The following is a 26,580-nucleotide window of genomic DNA, read 5'->3' as shown; positions in this document are numbered from 1 at the left end:
ACAGTTTGGGATTTTTGTTTGTTTTCTATGCTTTATTTTAAAGGGTAAGTCTTTTCAACAGTTAAAGATAGAAAATATATCGGTGTAAAAGGCAAAATAATTCTAAAACTTTTTAAAACAATGTGTACTGCGATCTTTTTTTCATTACTGCAAACAAAGAAGTGGGGACGGTCGTGTCTGTTATGCGGTGGTGGGGTCACTCTGCTCCCCTTCATTATCTGAAGTTCTCTCTTCCACATTCTCTGCCGTCTCGTTTTTGAAATGTGAAGCTGAACTGGCAGCGACCAAAACTGATGGGCAACAAGCTGACAGCTGCAGCCTTGACAGGGTTCACACTCCCCGACACGTGGAGAACACAGGAGTGTGTTCAAGCACAAGTGACAGAAGGTTCACCGAAGTGAAACATTGCGGCATCGTACAGATCTTCTGGCAGCTCTTCATCCCCATCAGGGAAAAAAGTTGGGAATGGAGGTGCCTGAACAGTCTTCAAACGCGTAGGCAGAACTGTATCTCGAATCTGAAAAGAAAAGCGATGTAGCAAAAAAGGTTAAAAAAAGGTTCTCTGCAACACACCAAGAAAAATCTAATTTTACACGGATGTTAGACAAACTTGTCTTTGAGCATTTTCTGACATGTTTCACGGTAAAAAGTGTCCGTGTTTTACTCAGAAACTGGGGCTTCTGCTTGTGCCACCACTAACCTGCAGGTGTCAAAAAAAGGAACGGTTTTGGAAAGAGACAGAGTCTTTCTGGAGAGAAACATGGGGAATCGTGTGCTGCATGTTTCGAGTTTGCATTGTGTCACATATTTGAAATATCGACTTTGGCAACAGACGTGGAAGGTCTTTGGTGTTTATTAGTTGGCACTGAACTTCAACTGTGCTTGAAATTGATACGCTTCAAATGAGATGATTAAGGAATCACCTTGTGCCATCTTTAAATCGTTTATATTTGGGAAGCTTTCAACAAGAATTTCAGCAAAGCTCATCATGAAAGGATTTGTACAATTAATCCCCACTTTGACTCATCATTTTCTCTTGTCACTGGGGAAGGGGTAAATCTGATTCATTCTAAGCACAATCTGCAACAACTGAGACACTGTCCAGAAATAATTTACAGATACAGGAAACAGAGAAAATCAGACTTAAAACTAAGTTTTCTGGAGAGATGATTATTTTTTCCGCAAAGTGACTTATATTATGCCCCTTTATGTAGAACTGGTATTTCAATTGGAGCAATTTGGAGAAGTACCTGTTGTGCACTGCCTAACCAAGGCTTGGAACCCAAATTCATCCAGTTAGGAGTCCAGAATCTTGATCACTTCTCCAGTGCAATTTTATGTTACAGTTCTACACTGTCAGCTGGCACACCAGGAACACTGAAGACAGATTGCAATTTCCATAACTAGCCTGTCTATATCTCTTTAATACTATGCAAGCCAACACTGGCGTTCCCGAGCAGTTCAGTGCTGGGATTTTAAGCTCATTATGCTGATTTGTCACACTAGTGCTCAAGCTCTACCTTGGGAATTTCCCTCGACTGTAAAAGACTGATCAGAGTTCCAAATCTTAGAACTCTAAATTAATCTGCTTTCTCTCAGCGCTTAAATATGAAAGTTCAGACACCAAATTTTCATTTCTGTGTTGCTGTATGTAATTATTTTCTACATATGTGGCTCTCACATCATACTATCTCCTAAATGTAAATATTTATATTATTAAAAGTGCCATGATTGCAATCTTTAAAGTGCAAGGGTCCGAAAATGTCTACAAGGCACTGCTCTCGCAAACACATATTTAAACATAATTTCCCTCTTTATTTGATTGACTGGGCCAATCAATGACATTCACTTTCATGTATTTAAGCTCCAGTGTAGCTCTGGAATTGTGATGTGGATTGCTGTCCAGCTGAATAGTGAATTTTCACCCAGGTTTTAAGTCTTTATCTGGCTAGTATTTGCTCTAGTATTTGCCTGTACTTACCTCCGTGAATTTTTTGTCAATACTAACAAGCCTTCCAGTCTTTTTGGGGAAGAAACATCCCTCAAGCAACACAGCAAGTTTGACATCATAACAAGCACACAGTATAGTACATATCTACAGTATTGCATACAGATAGAGAACACTCAATTGATTATGTGACTTGCTAAGGTAATTTTGAGCACCTAGATTAAGTAAGGTTTGCTATAAAGAAAGAGTTTGAATAATTATGGCATAATTACATTTCTATATTTTTTTCAGTATTATTAACAGTTGAATTATTTTCCTTTGACTGTGTGAAGCAGATTGGATATATAACAAAATTATATTAAAAGTGCCAGGACTGCAATCTTAAAAGCAACTAAATGTGCAAGGGTCTGAGAACTTCTGCAAGGCAGTGCACTCACAAACATCTTATTTAAACATTATTTTCCCTCTTTACTTCCACAAAAAACCTGCCAGATAATGAACAGACAACTGATGTTGAGAAAACCAGGTGAGTAAGAAAACTGAAATAACGACCTGATGCCCTCTTGACACCAGCAAGAGAATTTATGACCAATTATAAACCAGCACTTATCCTAGAAAAGTTTTAAAAAAACTTTACTATTTTGCCAAAGCAGTAACTAGCAGAACTAACTACTGTGATGATGAAAAGGGGAAGAAGAGATGTCAGCTTGGAGTGTTTGAAGACCTACATGAAAGGTAAGTGATGCTTATGGAAAGTGATTTAAATGGTGGAATTAAAGCAAATACAATACTCTGCAAACTAGAACTGTCAGATTATTGTACAGGCATTATCAAGTTGAAATATTGCTTCATAAATCTAAGAAAGAAATAAAAATGGGGGAAATAACAAAGCAAGAATGCTACCCGGGCTCAAATTTAATTTTAGACCCAACATTCATTCTGCAAAAATTGTTTAGACCATTTTAAATGCAAATTTAGTCTGAGTTTAAAGGAGAGTACTGGCGATTGTGATCAATACCCTTTAAATGAATATTAATACATCCTTTCTTCCATTGCATTGCTGATGACTAGAAAGTGTATGACAGCTAACTGCAAGGTGACTGCTGTTATCAAGCAATGGCAGCCAAATTAACCATTTGTTTATATTTCGAAGTTGACATATGCAGCCAGTGTTGTACATCTTTATGTTATAAATAAAAAAAAATAACAGATGACTGTGCTTACCTTTACTAAGCAGCTTCTGTGTCCGGGAACAGAGCCATGTACGTAGATAATGTTATATTTTGTGTTCACTCTCCAAATCTAGAAATAAAGATTTGAAAAATAGCATACATTTACAGAAATTATAAACTGCGCAGACGTTGCAAAAATCCATCAACACTGAACATTCACAGTGAACCACTTATGTGATGATTGCCCTCTTATTAAATAATCAATTTATCTTCTTGAGTTGACATCATATGCAAAACATATGTACGCTTTCACACAGACTAGGCATGCACAGACTGTACTATACATTGAGTGGTGCAATTCTCTGCAGGACTAGTAACAAGAAAGCAGCACATTATGGGTCATTCACTCAGAAAGGCTCCACTGTGGTGACATCATAACCTCATTTTATTTTAAATCCCCTAAAATGAACAAATGCCTTTCCTCGTGTTTTCCATTATGTCCCACGGAAGGGCAGGAGGGGAGAAAACTTGCCACCTTTCTGTAGTGATTATCGCAGCACTTAAAACTCAAGCGCTCTGTCCTGTGCATTCACACCACTTTCAGGACGCGTCAGTGTTTGACACGGCAAGATCACCAAAACAATCAAATCCTTAAGAAACGTTGACACTTTAATGAGAAATCTCCACTGTGCGCTCTGGGTGTCACTGCAGTTTTATTGCAGGAATACTCTGAAAAGTGCTTTAAAGGTTATATATACAGTCAGCACAAAAAAAGATCAATTTTACTGTGCACTGCCTAACCTTTAGGATTAGTGGAAAATGTGCATCACATATTCAAAAGCAGATAAAAACCAACCATGACTTACTTTCAAGCCGTGTGCTGTCTGATACACATTTCCCATTTTCCCAGGCATCTTCTTCCCTGGGAAGACTCTGGCAGGATCCTAGAAAATTAAAGAATTTCAATTGAATCCAGGCGAATTGCCTGAACAGTGCAGTATTTTTACTTCAGCACAGACAGAAAAATGAACGACTGAGATGGTGTAATATGTGATAAATTCTGAAGACTCCTGCAAGTAAAAAAAATAAGAAATATTTCAAAATATTTTTAAAAAGATGGCAATTTGCTTCTGAATCTGCTATTTGGGATGACATATGTAGTAGGTTGGAGAAATCACAGATCTGCTCCCAGTCTCAGTAGAACACTTAACAGAGCCTACACTTACTGTAAGGCTTGTATCTCCTGTCATCCAGACAGCTGAATTCATTCAGCAACCCGCCCGGCTGCCTTTATTATTTAAAACATTTTTAGCATTTAAAAGGAAAATTGAACCTACTGGGCCTCAATGGAAAAATCCTGAGTTGGAAAACTGCTCTAATATCTTGATAGTACAGATCTTCACCCTGAAAACTGTATTAAGTGAAAACGATTTCTCTCTTAAAACATACAACATACAAAATGTTTGTACATGTATGAATAGCAATCACTAAGTTAGTAAGTTCACTAAGCTAGAGTAGGAATATAGAATGTGAGGAAAAGGTTTAAATATTTTAAAATAAATCCCATCATCATTTTACAATCTTTTTAGTGCTAATATTCACCTGCTACAGGACAATGTACACACTATACAGTGATAAACGCTAATTGGGGTTTCTATGAAATTATAAAACTTGATTTTTAAAAGAAAAATAACCTTATTGGTATGGTCAGGTACACCATACTTGATCAATTTAATTTTCTATTAGCGGATCTTGAACAGTTTGCAAATAATAGAAAAACATATTCAATTCCTACCCTATCTACTGCAAGGTTAAGCTGCTGGTTTGTAGTGAATATCTACGTATGCTTGAATTAATTTCCACAAGTACAGTAAGTCACTACTTTCTGAAGCCCCAGCCAGTACAAGCAATATGCTGTTCATATCACTGTCAAGCTGTCAAGACGAGGAGCCCTGCAGATTCGAGCACAGAGAGATTCACAGGAACCACTGCCTCGTTTCCCAGAGTTCAAAAACGAAAAGGAAACGCACTGCACTTCCCCAGCTTTAAACTCGCGATCGGACATCGCTGCTGGGAAGAGGAGCAGACAGGAAGAGGCAGCTGCAGACACATGTGGGTGGCAGACTATCATCATTAAGCTCTCTCGCCAACGACTGTGTGCTGGAAAGCCAGGCACAGGCCAGCAATGAGGAAAGACAGGAGGAGCATCAGTGGCTGCCAAGGGACCTGAGTGGGCAGCTACTAATCTTGAAGGGAATTTTCTGCTCATCCTCGTTTCAGGAAGACCTGCAACTGGAGGGCAGGCCGTGGAATTATCGGGACAGGCAGAACTTCCTGATGCCCTCCGCACACACTCAAATCCACCACAACTCTCCTGTAGCATCAAACTATCTCGGCGCCACTGAGAAACAGAACTAGGAGCAAACGTTATAATTGATACTCCAATTATACACAAACCTGTAAAATGACTTGAAACTATTGGGGTTGTGTTTGTCAGAGTCTCCTAATCTAACATAAGCAGCACATCAATTAGAAACGGAGAAATTACAACTATACAGAATACAAACCTACCTACTGTTCGTTAGCTAGATTCTTTAAGAGAAGAAAAACAGCCGTTACAGTATTATCTGTACAGCAGGGTAATCACAATCACATCTAACCATGTAGAGCGCACAGCATTGCAAAACATCAGAGAGAGAACAAGGAAAACTTGAGATGAGCAGAAACAAATGCTGATTCAACTGGGATGGGCCTAAATTAATGTTGTTAATTGCTCACAATACACAATAATGTTGCTGACGATTCTACATAGTACCCTAAGAACTTATTTCTATTGCATTCTGTTTCAGTGCACCTTTGTAGCCATCAGGCTTCATGCCAATACACCTTTTAAAGCTCATTGACTCTTCGGAGTAAAGTTACAACATGTATTGAATGAGTAAAAGAGACCGGCCCTGACTGACTTGAACGAGTTTCTGTTAAGGAGTCTTCAGCATCAAAGAGCTCTGTGGTATCGGCTGGAGACTCTAGAGGAGCCAGCAGGGTGAAGAATTTGTTTGGGGTGCAGATTTTACAATTAAGGCTAGGTTTAACCCAATCTTCTTAAAAAAGCAAAATGAGTATATTTAGATTTAAAAACTATTTACTGCTTAAATAGTTAAATCTAGTTTATAAATCTAAAACACTGTGAACATGTAGGTCTAAAGTAATCAATGAAAACTCAAACTATTTATAAATCCAGACTATCCTAGATGCATCTAGTTTGTTTGTTTTCATCACAATGTTGTTCAATAACAGAGAGTTCTACTTTCCCAGGTCCAGCAGGATCGATGGGTCTCCAGACAGTTCAATTTCACGCTGTGCTCCAGAGCACATTGTGGAAGAGGAGGTGTTATGAGGACACACGACTGCTTAGCTACTGCATGTCTGTACACACGCACGACACTTACTCCTCCTGGGCCCGATGCTCCTGGCCTCCTGTGAGTTTTGGTTTGGCCGTGGGACGCTGGCTGGCCCTTAAAGCCCCACCTCTTCATCACGCCTTGGAAGCCCTTGCCAATTCTGAGAGAAAACAAAAGCACATCGAGCGAGCTCAGAGCAGCGCAAGACAACACACGGTGTACTTGATCACAACGACATTTAGTGATGTATACTTGTGTTACTTTAGTGCACGTATAAGACAAAGTGTCCCACTACATCATTTTCTAATTGAGTTATGGTGTTTCTGTCCATATCCAAGCTACAGAGCTCATCTGGGTTTCTGTGGACTAGAGAGCATGTGACTCCCCCCTGGATGGGACCCCTGTCCATCACAGGAGTCATCCCCCAGAAGTGCTGGACCCCAATTACACAGCTGGGCGGACTGGAGCCACTGGGGTACAGCAGCACTTTCTGCAGCAGAGACTCGAACCTTCAACCTGCCTGTCGTGATATTTCTCTACTTTAGCTAAATTAAAATTCACCAATATGTATATTTTTTATTTATTGCTTAAACATTAATGTGAAATGACTGTTTTTTTTATATGACATTCTCCCAGATACTGTGGAAAAGCGGACATTCAAAGTATCATGCAGGAGATGTTAAGACTGCCTGTAACACGAGTTAGACTTGGGAAGAAATGCACTGGTGGCATTCTACTTTACCAAAATAAATAAGGAAAGGAACTAAAAGAAGTATATTTATTTCATACAAAATAATACCAGACATGAGAGAACTGCATTAACACGTCTTCCTGCTTCCTAGGTCAAGCCCATATTCTTTAGTCACTTTTCACAGGATTGAAATGAAGCTCTTCAACGTAATGTTAATACCAAACAATCCCGAAACACAAACCAGTGCAGCAGATAACAGTTTATCTGCCCTGCATGATGGTTTTTTCGTACCAGCTGAGCTAAAGACTGTTACTTTTACGTATAGGTGCCATAATTCTGTCTTCCATTCTGTATTTATATCATATTCTGTGCATTCTTTATATAAACACAGTAATGGAATAAACCTGTTACTTGTTCCTTTGCAGCCTACGCATGCTGACGCAGCTCCCCACCTGAACTACTACATAATAAAAAAATGTAGCTGAGTGACAGTTATTGATAAAAGAAACCAGTGGATCTGGTTATGCATGTATTAATATAGCGTAACGATCGAGTTGTAAAAACAGAAAAGTAAAGAAACCAATCACTAAAATACTTCTTAATCACCCAATTCTTCAATGTGAGCTGATTACTGCAACATCTTAAATGCTTAAACTTTGCTTTTAATGTATGGGTTGGCTATATTTGTTTTAACATTACATTTTTGTGAACTACTTTTTATTCATTTTAATTCAGTCCAAAACAAATAAGAACAAAACGTTTAGCTCTATATTTCACGTTAGATGTGTGTATAGAATTGATTCTTATTTCAATTGTACATTCAATGCCCCCAACAACATTTTTGTTGTCACCCACATCACATTCCTTCGTCTACTTTAAGGTAGAATAATTTTTATATATAGAAAATGTTCTTTTTAATTTGTTAGGGATCACAGGAGGACTCTAGCTTTTACTTCTGAAACATTTTCTTTTATGAACGAAGGAGCTCTACGCCTTTGATTTCACAGTCTGAAATGCCTCTCGTCTACCAACATGTCTCAGAGCAGATTAGTATATGATCCACATAATTAAAATTCAATAAAGTAGTCTAATATCTGCACGGGGATTAAAAATTCGAAACTTGGTGTCATTTCACTCAAAAAAGATGAGGCCAAAGTAATATCCCAATTGTTAAACAAAAAACAGTTTTGTCATGGCAATCAGCTACAAAGGCAGTAGAAATTAGCTCTTAAAAAAGCAGAAGGTTGGCACCATGATCTTTTGAATAAAATCATAAAACATCAAAGTACTAGCTGCTGTATTCTGTAATGCTAAAGATGAAAAAGGGAATTTGTAAAAACTCTGTATTTTTTAGAACTAATGACATTGTGAAAAATGAGAACATTCATTTAACCTGACGCTGTGCAAGCTCAGCATGGTCCTTTACCAGCTAGCATCAGGTTCTCACCATGAAGTTAAAACCCCGTAGTATAATCACATTTTTAACTCTTATGATCAGATCTTGCCTCTATTGTGTCTGTAACGGAAAGATGTCATTAGTGCAAACCTGACCAGATTACAAAACATGTTTTTTCCCAACTGCTAATTAATTTTGCCAGTCATCAAGACATCACATGAACCTCACATCAAGCATCATAATGAGAAACCATTAAATAATCATTCCTTTGCTTTACTTCAATCATTACAATCAGTCTTTCCATTACCACAATGCTTACAATTAGCAGACAAACAAATAATGCTATCGATAAGCACAGACATTTACCTTTTACATTCTTGAGAATATCTATCGTACCTCAAAATGGTAAATTAACTTCTGTGAAGATTTCTTTTGAAGAGCATGTCACATGCATTATTTCAAAGTGTTAGTTTACTAATCCATGGCCACTCCAATCACTTTACAATAAAAACTCTTTTTTTAGTGGCTGAACCTCTAAAAGTTTAAATATATAATTTGTCAAAAGACATGGAGATTTTATTATTCGGGTAATGGTTTCAATAGGTTTTACCATTACCCACCCCGACCCCTCAACAGATTAGTTCAGGAAATAAGAAAAATCCAATAGGGATATTTGATCCATGCTTAGCTTTTGTGAATTATGAGCAAGTGGAAAAGCGTCACAAAGCCATATTACATATGTTTAAATGAAACATCATAATAACTAGCTATTAAATGTAAAGATCAACATGAATTGGCTAATGTGAAGAATTGCAATGTTGAAATATGTTCATATACAGAAACATCATCTGAACTGGTAACAACAGTGAGATATGTTTTAGCTTACCTTGTTAAGGTGGAAAATAGTTGCCTAACATACCTACAGAGAGCATTCATCTGCCTGTTACTGTTACTAATTATTAGATTTTAATATGGTATGTATTAGTTAGGAATATGATCAGAAACATTAAGGTGTTTCTAGTCAGTTGCCTGTCTCTGATGTATCTGCTTTATTGTATTCTGTATCTTTGGAAATATTGATACCTGCATTTGTTAAATAAACTTTATAGCACAAGCCAGAGGAATGATGTTTTTCCAGACAAAAAAGCACTGATGAATTTCAGGTATATAGGCAGATGTGAACACTTCAACTGGTCTTCTCGTACCATGTGCACATTTCTACACATTTTCTACAAAGTCTACACTCCAATCATCGGTCCCACTACAACTTTAAACCCATCTCTAATTTTTAATTTCTTGTTGAGGGACAATGACAATACATCTGCCTCTTTATTACATTTAAATGTGGTGCTGGATAATTCAAAGATTTGTTTTTTTTTCTCCAAAGACGATCACATCAATGAGACATAGTTCCTTGGTTCTGAAAAAGCACGACCAAGATACAATCCTGCTCAAGGGCAGGATCAGAAACTGACTCAGACTGGAGATCAAATTGATCAGTTTACTAGAATACAACTGAGGTTCAGAGCTGCATTGCAATGTTAAAAAAAACTGGAAAATGCACAACCCTAATCATGGCATTCTGTGTATTAGGCGTATAATCCCATGGTGTATTGGATGAACAACTCCTGACGGGAAATGCAAAATCCACAATCCAAAACTACAGTACGTGCATAAAAACAGATCTCTGGAGATGAAAATGCAAAAATAAAGAAATGTCAAAAGCCAACTCTTTCACAGAGGTAACATACTAGGTTACAGTCAAAGGAATCCTACAAAATTAACTGGCTTTGATAAAGGTATTAGTTTCTATCTATTTAGAACCCTTTAGGGCCATAAGATAATTGTAGCTAAGCTCAGAAAAAAAAAACGGGTTAGATTACAGTAATTATCCAAATCTCAATGGATATCTTCTAGAACAGCAGGTCAAGGACAAGAGAAAATGTTTGGAAGTCTAAATTTTTTAAACCCTGTGCAGTTTTAATTTGGGATATATTAATATTAATGATGTTGCATTTTATTTCAGAAATTAACTCGTAGGAAAAACAATATTCTGGTGCAGACAACCTTTATTGAAAAGGACATCCCTATACAAAATGAGAAAAGTTTATAGAAGATGTTTTAAAAGACTTTCTACTGGAAAATTGAACCCTGTAAGACATACATTTAATTTAACAGCATCATATTGCTGACAAAATGTATCTTCCTACATGTATCTATACTGTACATGGTCTAATGGGGATCTGTTTCTTACATTAACAGGCACAGACATTAAAACCTTTGAGAGGAAGGAGATTTAGATTGTTAAAACTACTGCTAAGACTCTAATGATGTTTGAAGACTCTAACCATTTGATAACACCAGGATTAATTACCCTGAGCTCACACAAAGAGCAAAGTCAATATATTTCTTTTATAGCTTGGATCTTGGATGTTTTGTTCTACTGTTAACAGCACTTTCCACATTGAAAAATGAAATCCCTTTAATTTATTTCTCTTACAAATGTACACAACACCAGGGTTGTGAACGCTTTTTCTACAGAAAATCTATCCAGTATCTTAAATTCATCTCTCTTGCATGGTTGCATCACAACACAATCTATGAACACAAACTATGAGAATGGATCTTCTGGAAAACAAGCTTCCTCACTTGGGTTGGGGGCATGAACGGAGTAAATGACCTTACTTACTGATGATAACAAAGATTGTGTGTCCTGTCCATTCCCATCATGCTAATTTTAACTTTCACACTTTCATATCATGAATAAATATGGATAAAAATAGTATAATATTATTACCCCGATCATTCAGACACTGCATGTGAAAACATTAGTTTTCTTTCCCCACTTATTGTACTCAGAAACTTATCCAGAAATGTTCCTATATATCAAATTATTTTGTAAATATATTTTATCAAAACACAGTATAATATTAGACTCAGAGTTATAAATCTGCAGGAAACATGGTTGAAAACTAGTCCCTTAAAAGTTATACCTGAACTTTTCAGGTTTCTTTGGTTTTCCTTATTAAACAGAACATATTCATGTCACCATCATAAGTACATCTCAATTAAAATGTAAAAACTACATTTGAACCAGAACACACAAGAAGAAATCAAGCAAAAGATTATACGAAATAAAAAACTTTCTGAGCGCTCTTAGAACATGTTCTGTTCTTCATTTCACCCTACAATGAGCTTGATATCAGATGACTGAGCTGAGCAATCAGAGTATTTCTTATTTGAATGTAACGGAAGGCCTGAAAATGACATGCAGAGGATATATTTCAGCTCTAATCCCCGCACTCGGCCGTAACCAATATCATACATGGGCGTGTAGGAATATATGCACCTGATGTCAATAAGATGGTAATTAAATTGTTCCCCAAACTGCTGAGTAACTCACTGTGTTCTCTACTGCGGAACACAAAAATCAGGTTCTGGAATCAGAATCAATGAAATCATCATTCTTCCCCCACTGGATGACTGTATTAAGATTGTATAATTTCATTCATATTGTCTCTCCAGTGCACAGAAGCATGTACCAATTACTGCATACTATCTTGTCTTCTCTGAATACACTGACATTTTAAGGTTTTTAGGATTATGGTTTTGAAATGAGGAATTCATAAACATTTATGTTTTCAGGCATGCACTCTCATTAAAATGACTGAAAGCACATTACCTTTACGCATTATTTTTGTGGAGTTTCACTTTGCACATTAGGTTTCTGGGGAAAACAAGGATTCATCCACTTGTTATCTCATCATTATAGCCTTCAAGACATTCAACTGAGGACTGAAGGGTGTAAGTGTTCAATGGGAACCTTTACAAAATGTTTGTGAACAAAACAAACAAAAATGGAAAAATAACTTTCAACTATCTTCTAATCCAGAGTCCCCCCAGATTCAAAGCTCTGTCATCACTTACACTTTAGGCTGAAATACACAAATATAATGCTTGAGTTTTCCTTCTAATGAGATTTTTCAAGCAGAGGATTCTAGAGCTGTCATGATAGCTTAATGAACACTAATGAGCTGTATGTTTTTGACAGTGCGATGGTAACATTTACTGTGGAACATGTTGAAATAAAACTGTGGGAGCAAAAAATTATTTACTTTGGAAAGAAAGACACCCACGCAGGTGCCCTATGATGATATCAAGATACCAAGATGATATATATAAAAATATAAAAAGAAAGATATTTCTTAAGCTCTGGAAAGAATACATCTATTGAAACTATTAAATGGGTGTGGAAAAACTGTAAACTTAAGTGCAACAATCAGATCCCTGCCAATGTGATGAATATGCATACAAGTTGATAAGGAGGTAATTCATGCTGTATTCAATGAGGCAGTGCACAGACTGATAATTCGATACTGCATAATTGGCAGAACCCATGTGCCAGGAATTTAAATGATGAGCTTCCTTAAGAAAACATTCTAAATGAGAAGCAGTGAAAAAAACCTCTCTTCATTTTCTGGTATAGAAAAAAAAATCTACAATTAGCTGCGTCCCATCTTAGCGCTGTGCTGTATCACACAAGTAACATTACATTGGTTTGAAGTATTCAACCTAAACTAAGGATATTCCACATTTTATGGTTCAAGGTATGGCAAGACTGTATTTAAATACAAAAAACATTTAATACTGATTTTGAATTCTATTGAGTGACTTTCTGTAGCTCTACTTTTTTGAAAGGACTTCATAAGGTAGCTCTCAGGAAAATAGCGTGCTAGTTTGTGAACAACGATATACAATTAATTAATAAAACAAAAACATTTTGTTCCACTTTTATGGATGGTGTTATAATTAAAACATTTTAATAACCTTTTGTATGTTTCAATCAAGTATCTGAACCCAGTTTGAAGGCTGCTGTAATGGGTGTCAAGAGACTGATATAGAAAAAAAATACTATAAAAGTCACTTATTATTTTGCTGTAAAATATTTTTCTTTCAAACTAAACTGAAAGTCAAAAGCTCTGGCTTCTTTCTGGAGTGCAGAACACGTCTGGACATAAATAAAATCTTTTATGACCGTACAACATTAAGGCTTTAGCCCATTAACATCCGATGCCCATATGCTAAGCAATTCAGTCCACACCCATTTCACCTTGGCATCATTCACACATTAGCCAGAGATACAAGAATACAGTTCTCCGTTTTAACTCCAATGAGATGTTTCAAACAGGGGCTTCCAGTGCTGCCATGAAATACTAAAGCATTCGATACAATTTTTCCTAATTACCAGACTCACGGCAGAGACATTATCCAACAAACTATGCATTCTCTCTGTGACCCCTTCCAACTCCATTGCGGAGTGCTACTCATGTTGACTGTATATAACGCACTCCGTAAAGGCGCTTTGCAGTAAAAGGAGACAAAAGCAAAAATGACAGACAGTCTACACATTAAGACAGCAATTAACCAGAACCGATATCCAGCCTCATAACAGATCAGAAAGCATGGTCTCCCATGATTCGGAGCCTCTTTTTTCAGTCAAGACCAGAGCCCAAGGAATGCCATGACTAGGAGTGTGAAACTGAGTGTGAAACAGCCCTCTAGGTTAACTCTATCGATACCTATTATATGGGCATCTTATATTACTTGCATTGAATCTCCTCTCACAATACTTTGATCTAGACTGAAGAGATTTATTTCCCTTAACCTGCCTCCTTTAACGTAACCCTCTGAGAAAACGTAGCGTTCTCGTTGCTCTTCCTTGCACCACAGCTATAACCTACTTTTGACGGCAAGGTGGCCAACAACAAACGCACCACTCTAAGCGACGTCTTAGCGTATTGTTTTTTACTGCCTCTCCCAACGGTCGTGATGAAAACAGAGAAGAATCACTTTCACGTGTAGCTTCCTGCAGCTCTGAATCAGCCAGTCTGTACAGTGGTATTTTCCTACTACCAGTGCTTTGCACTTATCAGTGTTAAATTTCATGCCATGCGCCTGACAACTCCCATGACTTCCCTTATTTTTGTCCATCCATTCATTTTCCAACCGATTTATCCAACACAGGGTCGCGGGGGAGCCGGAGCCTATCCCAGCAAGCCCCTTGTTTTTGTATCGCCCTTATAAAACATTGAAATGACTCAAGATTGAAAGAACGCGTTCTACAACACGGGGCACGTTATTGGCATCCTCTATTGTAAAAAATCTGTGAAATATCAATTAAGCATCTTTATCATTTTAATTTATTCTAATCTTTTAACACTATCCACCTATTACTAATTCCCCTTCTGTTCACTTACTGTTGTAGTACAGAAAAAAATGCCTTGCAATTATTTTTTTTGCCTCTAATACACCATTCCTTTCTTTCTCCCTTTTGGCATTTCGATTATCTTTTTTTTCAGCTGTGCCTAAAGTTCAGAACACTGTTTGTATTATAATTATACAATAGCACATTTCCTGCTGTAATTCTAAATTATGGTCATCCATTTTAATTAAATGAACGCAGGAGATTAAAGTCTCTCAAGAGTTATTTGTGTCAAGGAAGCAATTCGGCATGACTAAAACCATTTCAACCAGGAAGTCGGTCACTCTTTAAGCAATTTAAGAAGACTCTTACTTCCCCCTACCCATAAACTAGTCCTTCATCAACTAAACACCTTCAATTAGTAGCAATAAAGACATGTGGTGTACTGTTCCATACTATTATATAAATGGTGCTAAGACATTTGTAAAACCCATCACATTAAACATGGAGCTAACAGACATGCCCTTCATAATTTACTAGAAAGGCCAATGGGATTTGCTTCCTTTTACACTTTGAAAATGCAGTAATACAATGGTTACCCGTACTACATGAAACACGGAGAGAGAAAAAATAAATACGTAATACTACCTTGGCTGTATATATCAGCAAAGTCTCTACAATGCATGGCTTCCATGCAGTAAAACAAGCGATGCTTCACATCTCTTTTCTTGGACAAAATACGCATCTTGGAACACCCATCTGCACTCTGTGGTATTATGCATTGAAAACTGGCACGGTCCGTCTTACTGTCTTACTAGAAATGCCACTTATTCCGCACAATGTTGGAAATGTATCAGGTAAAATAATGCCGGACTGAAGAGAAATTCACCCACTAAAAATGCATCACTGTAAAAATGACTAACGGAGGCGCCATGATAGAGGACAAACGGACAAAAAAAAACAGCCCACGAACCATGTAGCAGCCTCATCGCATGATTTTATACACGCTGTGCAAATGTCAAACGGAAAAATATAATCGGCGTTGTGACATGATTTATGTACAAAAACATTTTGCTTCAGATGCTATTGAGACTAAGTAAATGTTAAAAAATAAAAAAACAGAACCAGGATAAAATCATATGAGGGGCTGCTGCATCTCAGTTGGGGTTCACTGCTTTCAGCATGTACCCGTCTGGGATTTCCATACCTACAGTGAACCAGCAGGTGGACTGGAAATCCACATGAGTCTGACTTACGTTTTTGCCGTCACATCAACATACTGTCCTGGGCGGAAGTGAGCTGCGTACAGAGGTGTTCCTGGAACAAAAAGACAGGTGGTGTTCAAAACATATTTCTCAATTGGTTCGACAATATTTTCACCATCTCATAAAGAATCCAAAATGTGTTCTTTTACATCAAAATCTTTACTTAAGAAGCCATTTAGGACACAAAATAAGAATCAAAGGCAGTCTTACTTCATCATCAGTCACGCACATGCTACAGAAAACAATTTAACCATCTTGTAAAAAAGTTATAACATGTATAATGTCTTTCAGAAAAAAAAATCAAATTGCAACTCATGATCACAATAAAACAAAGAAATGAACTGCAAAAATTCTCAAGAAATGTTCTTTTCCATCTCCCATCACATCAGCCACCACATGTCTGTGTTCTTTGCCTGCTTATTTCAGAATCTGTCCTTCTGAGAAGGAAATGTGATGTCTTGTGATTAACTCGGGTATTAAAAGTACAATTGCCCGTCAATAACAGTCAAAGACACCAAAACAGAAAAAAAAGCAAGCAACAGGTGAGACAAAGTTTGAGCAACACACTACCTGGCTTGATGATGGCATTATCTGACACTTTGAATGTTGTAATTTTCTGTTTTGGGGGCACCCCGGCATTGCGATACATCTCCATGGCCGCTTCTGATTTCTAGAAGACAGAAAAGAACCATATTATGTTGATCATATTATCCCTAAGATAAAATACTGTAGTTAATATTTCATAATATAACCAGATTGACAATCCACTGATTTTTTTCAGCACAAAAAATGGGTAGCAGCAATATAGCTACTGAAGAACACAAGCACATTTTCAGAAAGGTAAGCCCAGGCCTTTTTGTGACCTACACGTGTTTGTAGAGCGATCTGTCAGTAGAGAATGGTCCCATTCAGTCCTTATAAAAATGCCTGAAACCCTAGCATCGCCAAATTGTTATATTTTCATTTGAACTAACCTTGGGAAACAATGCTTTCTAGGCTTTAAACACTAACGTCACCTGCCTCATACTGCAATCTTAATTTATTCCATCTCTAATTAAGGTAAAATGCAAGAAGTAGGGGCTGTAAGAAATGAATAAAAGGGAAGCACACGTGCTGAAATCGAGAATGACAGCTCCGAGGCAGCCACACACTAAAGCCATCTTGACAGCAGAGAAGGTCCGACGTGAACGCAAGCCGTCAGCACCATGTTCACCAAGACTCCCTCACAACTTTAGAATAGCTCTTCCCTCACAGCTGGAAATAATACAATCCGAAACCTTTTACAGAGCACAAAACACTCAGAGCACAGATTCCGAAGGAAACTAACCACGTTAAAGACAGCCATAAAATGCAGAATAGAGAACCAAAGCCCTTTAAATGGGATTGTGCGAGGCAGTATGCTGCAGTCATTTAAGTCCCACATTTCAATGACAAATAAAAAAATGAACTTTTTTCTTCACGTAAATCCATCCCTTAGTATAAGAATTAAAAAAAAAAGATTTTTTTAATTTCCACTGCTTTTTTCATGCTTCATGTTAATGGAATCTTGTTTTCTAGGTCTGCTAGATTATAACCTACAGGATAAAAACACTGAAGCTTAGACCCGTTTCTACAGCCTTACAAAAGCAAAAAAACACTGGCGTCTGCCTGGATGGGATTCTGGTGCCCAGTGATGTCATTGGTAGGACTGTAAGCAACAGATAATTCTTAAGTCTACTGTATGTCTGCAATAAAGATCTGTAATACTGGTAAGTCAAACCAAAATAAAATGTTTACATCTTTTCTTGCAACTTTCCTGTAGTTATCAGGCTGTTTTTCAACAGGGTTTTCACTCTGAAAAGCAATGTTTTTTTAAGTTGGCTTTTAGCTCACATTTGCAACTGTAAAGTAACACTAACTAGCAAGCCACAATATATACTCCTCTCTCCACAGGTGAAACAGAAATTGAACCTGCCTCTTTTTCATGGGGCCAAATGTAAATTCTCCCAGGGGGATAATTGCATGGCAAAATCAAGCACTAGCTATACAAGTCCTGAAAATAAGATACTTTGGGCATTCAAAGCAATTAATATCAGGGCCAGGGGAGAAGTCTGAATAGTTTGTATGTTTTGCATCTTTTCTGCGAATAATAAAGTCACATCTGAAAGCACTTGATCACCAGCTCTCTTGCTGAGAGACCTAGGCAGCCTTTCTTTTAAGTAACATATAATACCTACCAATAGTCATTTTCCTTTGCAATAAATAGTTTCAGACCAATTAAATTCAATCTACCTTTTCCCTTTTGCTTCACCATTACTCAAGACATTGCTTTAGCCTGCAGTGTGCATTAACACCTTTTCAGCTGTCCAGCTCTGATGAGAAATCACAGGAGTATTCAGCAAGTTTCAACACCCCTGAGAGGTGTAGTTTATTCCACAAACAGCCCTTTATTGTACAGAACATCTTTTCTTCCCATGAGCAAAGAAAATTACTTAGGCTATGGATCCTTAATGAACAAAAATATACATTGCTATGTGAAACACGTTTCTTCTGTTCTGCCTTTTCTGAAAGTTTAATTTTCTGGAATTCGGAGATATATTCTAAATCTTACATAGAAAGGCGAAACGTTCTTCGCTCCAACAAGCAGAGCAGCTGATTTCCCGTCATGTTGTTCTTTAGGCATATATTTAATAACATGGCAATCCGGGACCTAGAGGGATACAGAGAAAGATAAGTCTGTTAATGAAAGCACAAAATAAAATGAGCTGTAACACGCCACGTGCAATAACCTTACTGCTCCACATTCGAGACGGCATACATAAGACTTTACATAGAAACTGGCGTTACATGCACCCAAGAGGATGCCTTTTCAAAAGCGCAGTTTCATGCATCATGAGAAAATACATTCAGTTTCTAATAAACACAAACACATTCTTCGTCTTTAAACCTGCCGCAGTACTACATGTAAAATTTGTGGCGATTTTAAACTGCGAGTTAAACTTGCTTGGCTGGAATAGATCTAAAAATAAAACAAAAATCAATAATGAAATCCTATAAAACACCTGCCCTATACTGCAAATCCTTAAACATCTGTAAAACAATGACTACTTCCCTCTCGCCAACACACGCTGTAGTTTATAGTCTTAAATTCATTCATGATTGTTGAGAATGACTTAAGTGAGTTTTCAAATTGAATTCTAATAGTATTGAACTGACAGACCTTGATAACATTTACACTCAACATGTTACACAAAAAGTTTACACTCCGGGTAGTTACGCCAAATGAATATATTTCCTTGAACAGCAGAACCTGTTTTGAATAACATTCCACATACTTTCAAAAAAAATCTACATTAACAAACAGTAACACAAGCTGCCTCATCCCAATCGATCAAGAACTTCTTCACAGTTTGACAGACTTAATATTTTATTATAAAGAACGTGCACTTGTCTCAGAACAGAAAATAACGAATGTCACAGATTATATTATTTTTAATAATACGGTGCAAAAATAATTTGCAGCAGAACACTCAAATATTTAGCATTACAGTCTGGGCTTGAAGACAGAACCCGAAAAACACTTTCAATTGGAACAGGAATCCAAAGCTTTTTGGCCCAGCTGCATGGTTACGTCCAGTTATGCAATTATGCAAGTTACTCTATTCATAAACCTTACTGATTCGTCATTTAAAGAATGAAGATCTCATTAGAGAGCTGACAGCATTTTCACAAGAGATAAAATGCAGACAGATTACATTACTTTAAAGCCAAGGACAGTTTTTCACCTTGCTGAATTTGAACTTCATAGGTGAAATGATTAAAAGAAACTCATTACTTGGATCACGAGAAACATTACAAACAATAAGTATATTATTTTAAAAAATGTCTTAATTTAAACAACTAAGCTTGAAATACTACCTTTACAATTGTTAACCTCCTGTAAAAAGGAAGGTGCTAAAAACTCAAGAGTTTTAAGTGATTCTCTCACGCTGGCAATTACGGTATACTGTAGTTCTCTACTGGACACTGAACATGCACTCATCACCTGCATAGGTAAGCCCGTGACTAGAATAAGGAATGCCCCTCGTATTTCACATCACTTTACTTGGGAAACGTTCCTGAACCCAAGCCCTGTTCAGTTAGTGGCAAAGCTACAGCAGCTTTCTGAGCATGAATTTAGACGCAAAATCTTTTGTTTCAGCTTAGAAAATGTATCACCTTATTCAGTTTATGAAGCTGGCTCACATTTTTTTAGTAGGACACCAAGGGCCATATATATTAACAAAGGCCAGTTGCTGTGTAAACAGAACACAATTTGCAGTCACGCTTTTACAATACGCAAATTAAGCACTGTGGCCTTCTGCGCCATTAAGAAAATACATTAATGACATGAGGAGATAGTGATCTAAATATCTGCTGTGAGACTTTAGCAAAGCACTATAACAGCTTTCTAAAAAACACGTGGCAACTTCTTGATGTGTACAGCCCATGTCATGGCAACAGAAGTTTCCCCTTCAGCAATTTCGCAGTCTGTCTCCCCACAATACTCAATAACGTTTGTAAAAAGCTGCAGCGCGTTTAGAATTCAGCTGTTTGGATTTTAACCACATCTAAAATGCGGAGGAAATGTTACCTGTATCAGTTTCCTAGCACAGGATCCTTGTCAGAATATAACTCGAAATCCAGACTGGCTGGATATCTAAGTTTTTTCTACACTTCAGCCTCAGGGGCTCCAAACACAGGGAGAGAGTACATTCTGTTCAATGAAGCTGTGTGCAAAACTGGTCATGCTCAAGAAAATGTAGATGGGAGATGCTACTAACTAATGTCACAGTGCTCTGAAAAGACCTGATGACAAGATCACATAGGGTGAATAATATTTTCGCTACTGCAGGGACTGCAGTGGTACGGGGCTTCAGGTCATGACCAATTCCTGATCTAATCTTCACGCAGTTGGAAGACAGAGGTGAGGACAAGGAATCCTCTGTATTTTCTCATCCCACAATTTACTCATTGTTGCTGAGGATGACATCTCTTCCCTGCTGCAATTACAGCTCTCAGCTTAGGAGACAGAGCTTTTCTCATGTTGCCTTTTAACAAAGCGGCTGGTGGCAACTTCACGTGTTCACAAGCAATGACCGCTTCAGTCGATCATTTTAATATATGAAAAGCATAATCGGAGTAAACTACACCCAGTTTTCGTGACTCTTGGAATCCGTTTAGTGTTCAGCAGAAAGACCAAGTAATTGGCAAACATCAACCGATTTCTTCGGAATGACACCCGACAGAAAACTACGCCTCCAACCTCACCTGCAGCATCGTGACAACGTGTCTTTCACCCATTTTAGTCCAGATCGGCATCATGCCCAGCTTCAATGCAATCAGGCCCACACGCCGGCTCCCTGTGGAACATAAATGTTAAGACACTGAGGTCACGACAATTTTTCCCTTCGATCAATGACGCCCTTCCTGATCTTTTCACTGAAGTCTTCATTTGGTTAGAAGGATGTTTCTCTGGGCATGGTGCTGTCGCTTTTCTAAGACTACAGGTTACATGTACATTTGGCCATAAACTGACCTGTATACAGCTGTCTAATATGTCCAGCAACTGATGTTTATATGTGTCCAAGATTCCTAATGTACCGTGCCATAAAGCTCTCCATGTCTTCTTCACTGCCTGATCAAATAAAAAACAGGTTGTTCAAATGAACATATTGGTACCAATTTTACATAATTCAGTCTAATGTTTTTTTTCTGTAAGAGAAAACCTAGCTTCCTCTGACAACGGTTTTACAAATACCAGTTCCTGGCCTTCTGACCCAATTCCGGTCCTTTTTTTTGGGCCTGATTTTATTGCAATCAAAACAGTCTTTTTAGTTTAAATCACAATATCCGTTAGTCATGTCACGTTAATAAAAAGTCACATTAGTAAGTAAATAATTAACCTAAAATAAGCTGTACAGCCAAACGACAGTAAAACTCAGATCATATTAAAATAGGCAATGCGTTTATTCTGTGTGATACCTTGTGAACAACACTTTGCACACTGTGTGTAAAACTGCCAGCAAAATCTCAATGTACTCTAATAAGGAGCTGGGACTGGACTTCATGCCACTTTTCCATTAGACCACTGGGAAAAATAACTTCAGTGAGGACATAAGTCCTTAAGGAAGCAGGTGCTTTTCACCCATTTAGTGTTACCGGCTAAAACACTTTCCAGTGTTGAAAGACATCAAGCCCATATGAACCAGGATCAACTACATTCACCATGTAACAATGCATCTTTTTCTGAAATGTTGATTTCTGTTCTTCATCCATTGGTGATTTTGGTCTTTTTGATCTATAACGGAGAACTTTGTTTTCAAAAAGGCATGCAGGGCGTTTCTTTAATTGTATTGTACATACCTAACCATTTAAAAGACAATGTAATGTTTTAAGACACTCATGTCCCATGTGCCCAGGGAGAATTGTTAAGATTTCTGCATCTTGCCTTCAAGGATGGTTGCGCACAGCATTAGTATCCACTAATTAAATAGAAAGTACATTCCAAAATCTGTAAATAAATCACCAGAGCTAAAAGAAAGCTGAGACAATAAAAAATAACAAAGAAAGAAGTGTTTATACATGAGCAAATGACATAGGGCAGCCATCACCATAACAACACTGTCAGCTATTTATGCTTCTAATCTTCACTATCATAGGAGGTCAAGTCAGTCACCCAAAAAGAGCTCAACAGGACGACTTGTATAAAACAATCCAAGCTTTTATGCAGTCTAATAAACTTGATGCACTTTGAAATACTTTCATGCTCCATCAGATATTTACCAGCAGTATTCGCGGATTAACAGATCTCTGCTTATTCACCTCAGACTTGAGAGTGAAGTGGCAGCTCAGAGCCCGACAAACAGACTGGTGACATTTCCTAGAACACTTGACGCACAAGAGTGTAAATAACAAGAACACAAGGGTCCTAACTGCTTAGGCAGGATGACGTCCGAGATCCTCCTACATGATCAGAAAGTTGCTTATTAATTTTGGCATTTCTCAAGATTAACCACACAAAATAAGAGCAAAGGAAAAGTGAGATGCAATACTTGACAATTCGTCAATGGCGTCACAGATAAGTAACACAAAGTGAATTAAATAACTGTCTCTTCCTACAGGACATTTATGTCATTGAAAACTATAATAAATATTCTGCTTTTACACATTAGAACCAATGTATTTTTGTAAAACAAAGTTTTAGATGACTGAATTTTTTTACTGCTCACTAAAGAAAACAGTGCATCTTTACAAAACTCACAATGCACAATAACTCTTGCCAAGACTGTTACTTTTTTATACATTATGAAAGTCTTGTGCAACTAACATCTTATTTCTTACTCTGATATCATACATGCTTTTAAATCAATGACACTTATTTTAGACCCAAGTGCACTTGAATAAACGCTCACCCATAAAAGGTTTGAGGATGAATAGCATAACACAACTGTAAGAAACTCTTATGTGTTTCTTCCCCACTGTCTTAAAACTCCAGACCATTTCTACCAGAAAACTGAACTGTAAGTTAGTCGTTAACAGAAGGCTGAACACAGAGTCATATGAACAAACAACAATTTACCAAAATCCCACAGCATTTCAGCCTACCCATATCTGAGATGTTTCACCCATACAAACCCGAAGCAGCAAATTCAATTACTAAGAAAATAAGCGCTCACCCTTAGCTAAAGGCTAGCATGTGTGTCAACGATCAATCTCAAGACTTATAAGATGCAAGAATATGCTCATTTTTTCCCCAGCACTACAGTAACCAAGGACCTATCAGCACTATGGTACAATACAGGAAGACGAAGACAGTGAACTAGTTTTAAATATTTTTATGCTGGCACTATAAAATACAAATAGGTGTTAATATGTCCAATTAACATTCTTCAAGAAATACTTTACATGCCTCTTTCAGATTCTGTATGAAGTGTCTTAAACGAAAAAAAACAAATGTAAAGAGAAAGCTTCATGTTCTGTTACACAGTGCTATCTGCAATTCATTTCCGGCACCAGTGTACAAGAAAACAGATTCCTTAACTCTTCTTACTTTTCATCTGCTTACAGTCCAGCTGCATTGACTCCAGTTATACATAATTGCAGGTTAAATGAGAAAATGTAACCGTTTACCCAGTAGAATAGGTTTTCCAACAACTTTTGATATGACTCAGTTTTGGAATACAGTTAGTGAATGTTGCAACATAAAATATAAGCAGCCTCAGAAAACAAGCTGAAGACAGGAGAAAATCATAATTCGTCCACATGAGACGCCAAATCTAGCACTAAGCGACAGCTTGGTATTTGAAATTTGTTATCATACAGAACCGTTAGGTTGTACAGAAGATATTAATAAATGTTTTGAACATATTTTGTTCTATTTTAGAGATTGTAACAGAAGCAGATCTAAAACTCAGGGATCTGATGTACATAAACAAATGATATTTCTGTTTATAGAAATATTTCTGTGGGGCGGAGCGGTGGCTCTGTGGCTCAGGATCTGCCCCTGTGGCTGGAAGGTTGCCGGCTAAAATCCTGTGGCCAGCAGAGGAATCCTACTCCGTTGGGCTCCTGAGCAAGGCCCTTAACCCCAACTGCTCCAGGGGCGCCGTACAATGGCTGAACCTGCGCTCTGACCCCAAGCTTCTCTCCCTGTCTGTATGTTTCATGGAGAGCAAGCTGGGGTATGCAAAAAGACGAATTCCTAATGCAAGAAACTGTACATGGCTAATAAAGTGATTTTATCTGATCTATATGTAATTTAAATTTAATTCCTTTACTTTCTCCATTGCCTTCATTCATTAAAATATTTTCTGCTCCAGCCTTTTGCTTTTCAAAGAATAAAACGTTAAAGGAAAGGTATAAAAAACATTGTATCCTACAGATCTTTAAGCAGCTGCTGTATATAGTAAGTGCAGACAAAGCTGAAAATTCTTTAATACTACTTTACGCATAATCATGTACAGTTCTAATAACTCAAAATCTAGCCAAATATAAAAACGTATTTGTGTTCACTTCATATGCAAATAAGAAAGATCTGTCTCTGTTTGTGATTTACCAATGCATAAAGCTATAACACAGTCATTAGAAATGGGGAAGTACTGTTCAATATTCTCATGGAAAATGGCCACATTGCTCATTCACTGTAACCAAAGCAGCACAACAAAACTCAGAACAGTTACCATACTGGAGCAACACAGCCCAAGACGACCGTTTCCTGTAGAAAAGTTTGTGTTGGTGCTGAGCTCCTTCCATCACAAGGCTGCTAGCCACAACGGCAGAAAAGACAATAAACCTACTGCATATGGGTTTAAACATCCCCCTAGCGAACTCCTGCTTACTCTTTTAGAACAGTTCGCACACCCACCTGCCTCCCATGCCTGTCTGGGCCAGGGCTCATCCTTCAAAGGGCACAGTTTGCTTGCGGTCTGGCTGCTGTACTCCTCGGGTATCACTCTTCGCAGGAACTTGTTATTTTCATCGGAAAGGTGCTCATCCCACCAGGTGGTACTCTTGAGGGTGCCAACAAACCGTAAGCACAGAGGGCTGCAAACACAAAAAATAATGTAAATCCTCATATATTTTTAAATCTGTAGATTTATTAACCTTCATTTTAAGATATGCTGTTCTAGAAAGAAAGATACGTTCAACACAACCCTCAGTTAAGACTGCTTCTGGTATATATTTATTAAATGTTAACCTTCTCTGAAGGTGGATATTGAAAAGGAGAAGCAGTCTAAATCTAAACTTGCTGTTCACAGTGTCTGGAGGACCACCAGCACGCGTGCATATCGTGTTCATATACTGCGCTTGCATGTATGGATTATAATCACATCTGAAGAAGGCTCCAAGGCCGAAACTTTGTGTTTTTCTTTCTTCTCTTTTCAACATAGAATAAACATATTACTTGTTCCTTTTCATTTAAACTATTACTCAAATGGCTTATTCATCCCGAATTACTGCATAACTGTATTTCAGTTGTAAAAACTCTCGTGTATCGTAAAGTCATAGAACTGCATCGCCTCTCCAAGAACTGCAAGAAAACAGTACAGTGTATGTGCATCACTGCTTAACTACAGCTTAATTCACGCACCTGCAATCACTATGAGGTTACACAAATATACAAGCTTTCGAAACTTATCTTAATATAAAGACGATATAAATATAAATAAAGACGATATACATAGCTGAATTATTTATATACACATTTTGTACTTTATATCGTACTCATATAACTTAGAATGAACTCAAACAGATAAGAACATAATTTACATACCTTTCTGCTCCCTTTAACAGTGGGTCTTGTAATCCGCACCTCAAAAACCTGCAGCTCCACACTGCCATTATAGCAATTAAACTTTTAATTCAGCTGGTATATTTATTTGTCGTCCGAATCTGATGTTAATCTCTGGCATGTATCCACAAACACTCTACTCAGGCTTTCACGCTTGTACCGAATGTCACCCTAGGTCTTCCGGGTACGCTTC

General features: G+C 37.5%; 1 protein-coding gene across 1 annotated transcript; it reads right to left on the bottom strand.

Moving 5' to 3' along the window:
- Nucleotides 1–11: 11 nt before the first annotated feature.
- On the bottom strand, nt 12–26,580 carry mrpl3 (mitochondrial ribosomal protein L3). The gene is made up of 10 exons (XM_088929461.1): nt 26,370–26,580; nt 25,461–25,639; nt 21,365–21,456; nt 18,666–18,764; nt 16,646–16,745; nt 16,067–16,127; nt 6,570–6,681; nt 3,987–4,064; nt 3,173–3,250; nt 12–517 (listed from the first exon to the last, which is right to left on the bottom strand). The coding sequence occupies exons 1-10, from the start codon at nt 26,435–26,437 to the stop codon at nt 368–370; spliced, it is 1,017 nt and encodes a 338-aa protein (XP_088785587.1). The 5' UTR covers nt 26,438–26,580; the 3' UTR covers nt 12–367.

The sequence above is a fragment of the Atractosteus spatula genome, chromosome 12, assembly GCF_055471065.1.
Source record: "Atractosteus spatula isolate fAtrSpa1 chromosome 12, fAtrSpa1.hap1, whole genome shotgun sequence".
In the NCBI taxonomy this organism is placed as follows: Eukaryota; Metazoa; Chordata; class Actinopteri; order Semionotiformes; family Lepisosteidae; genus Atractosteus; species Atractosteus spatula.
This window is presented reverse-complemented; position numbering and strand designations above follow the sequence as displayed.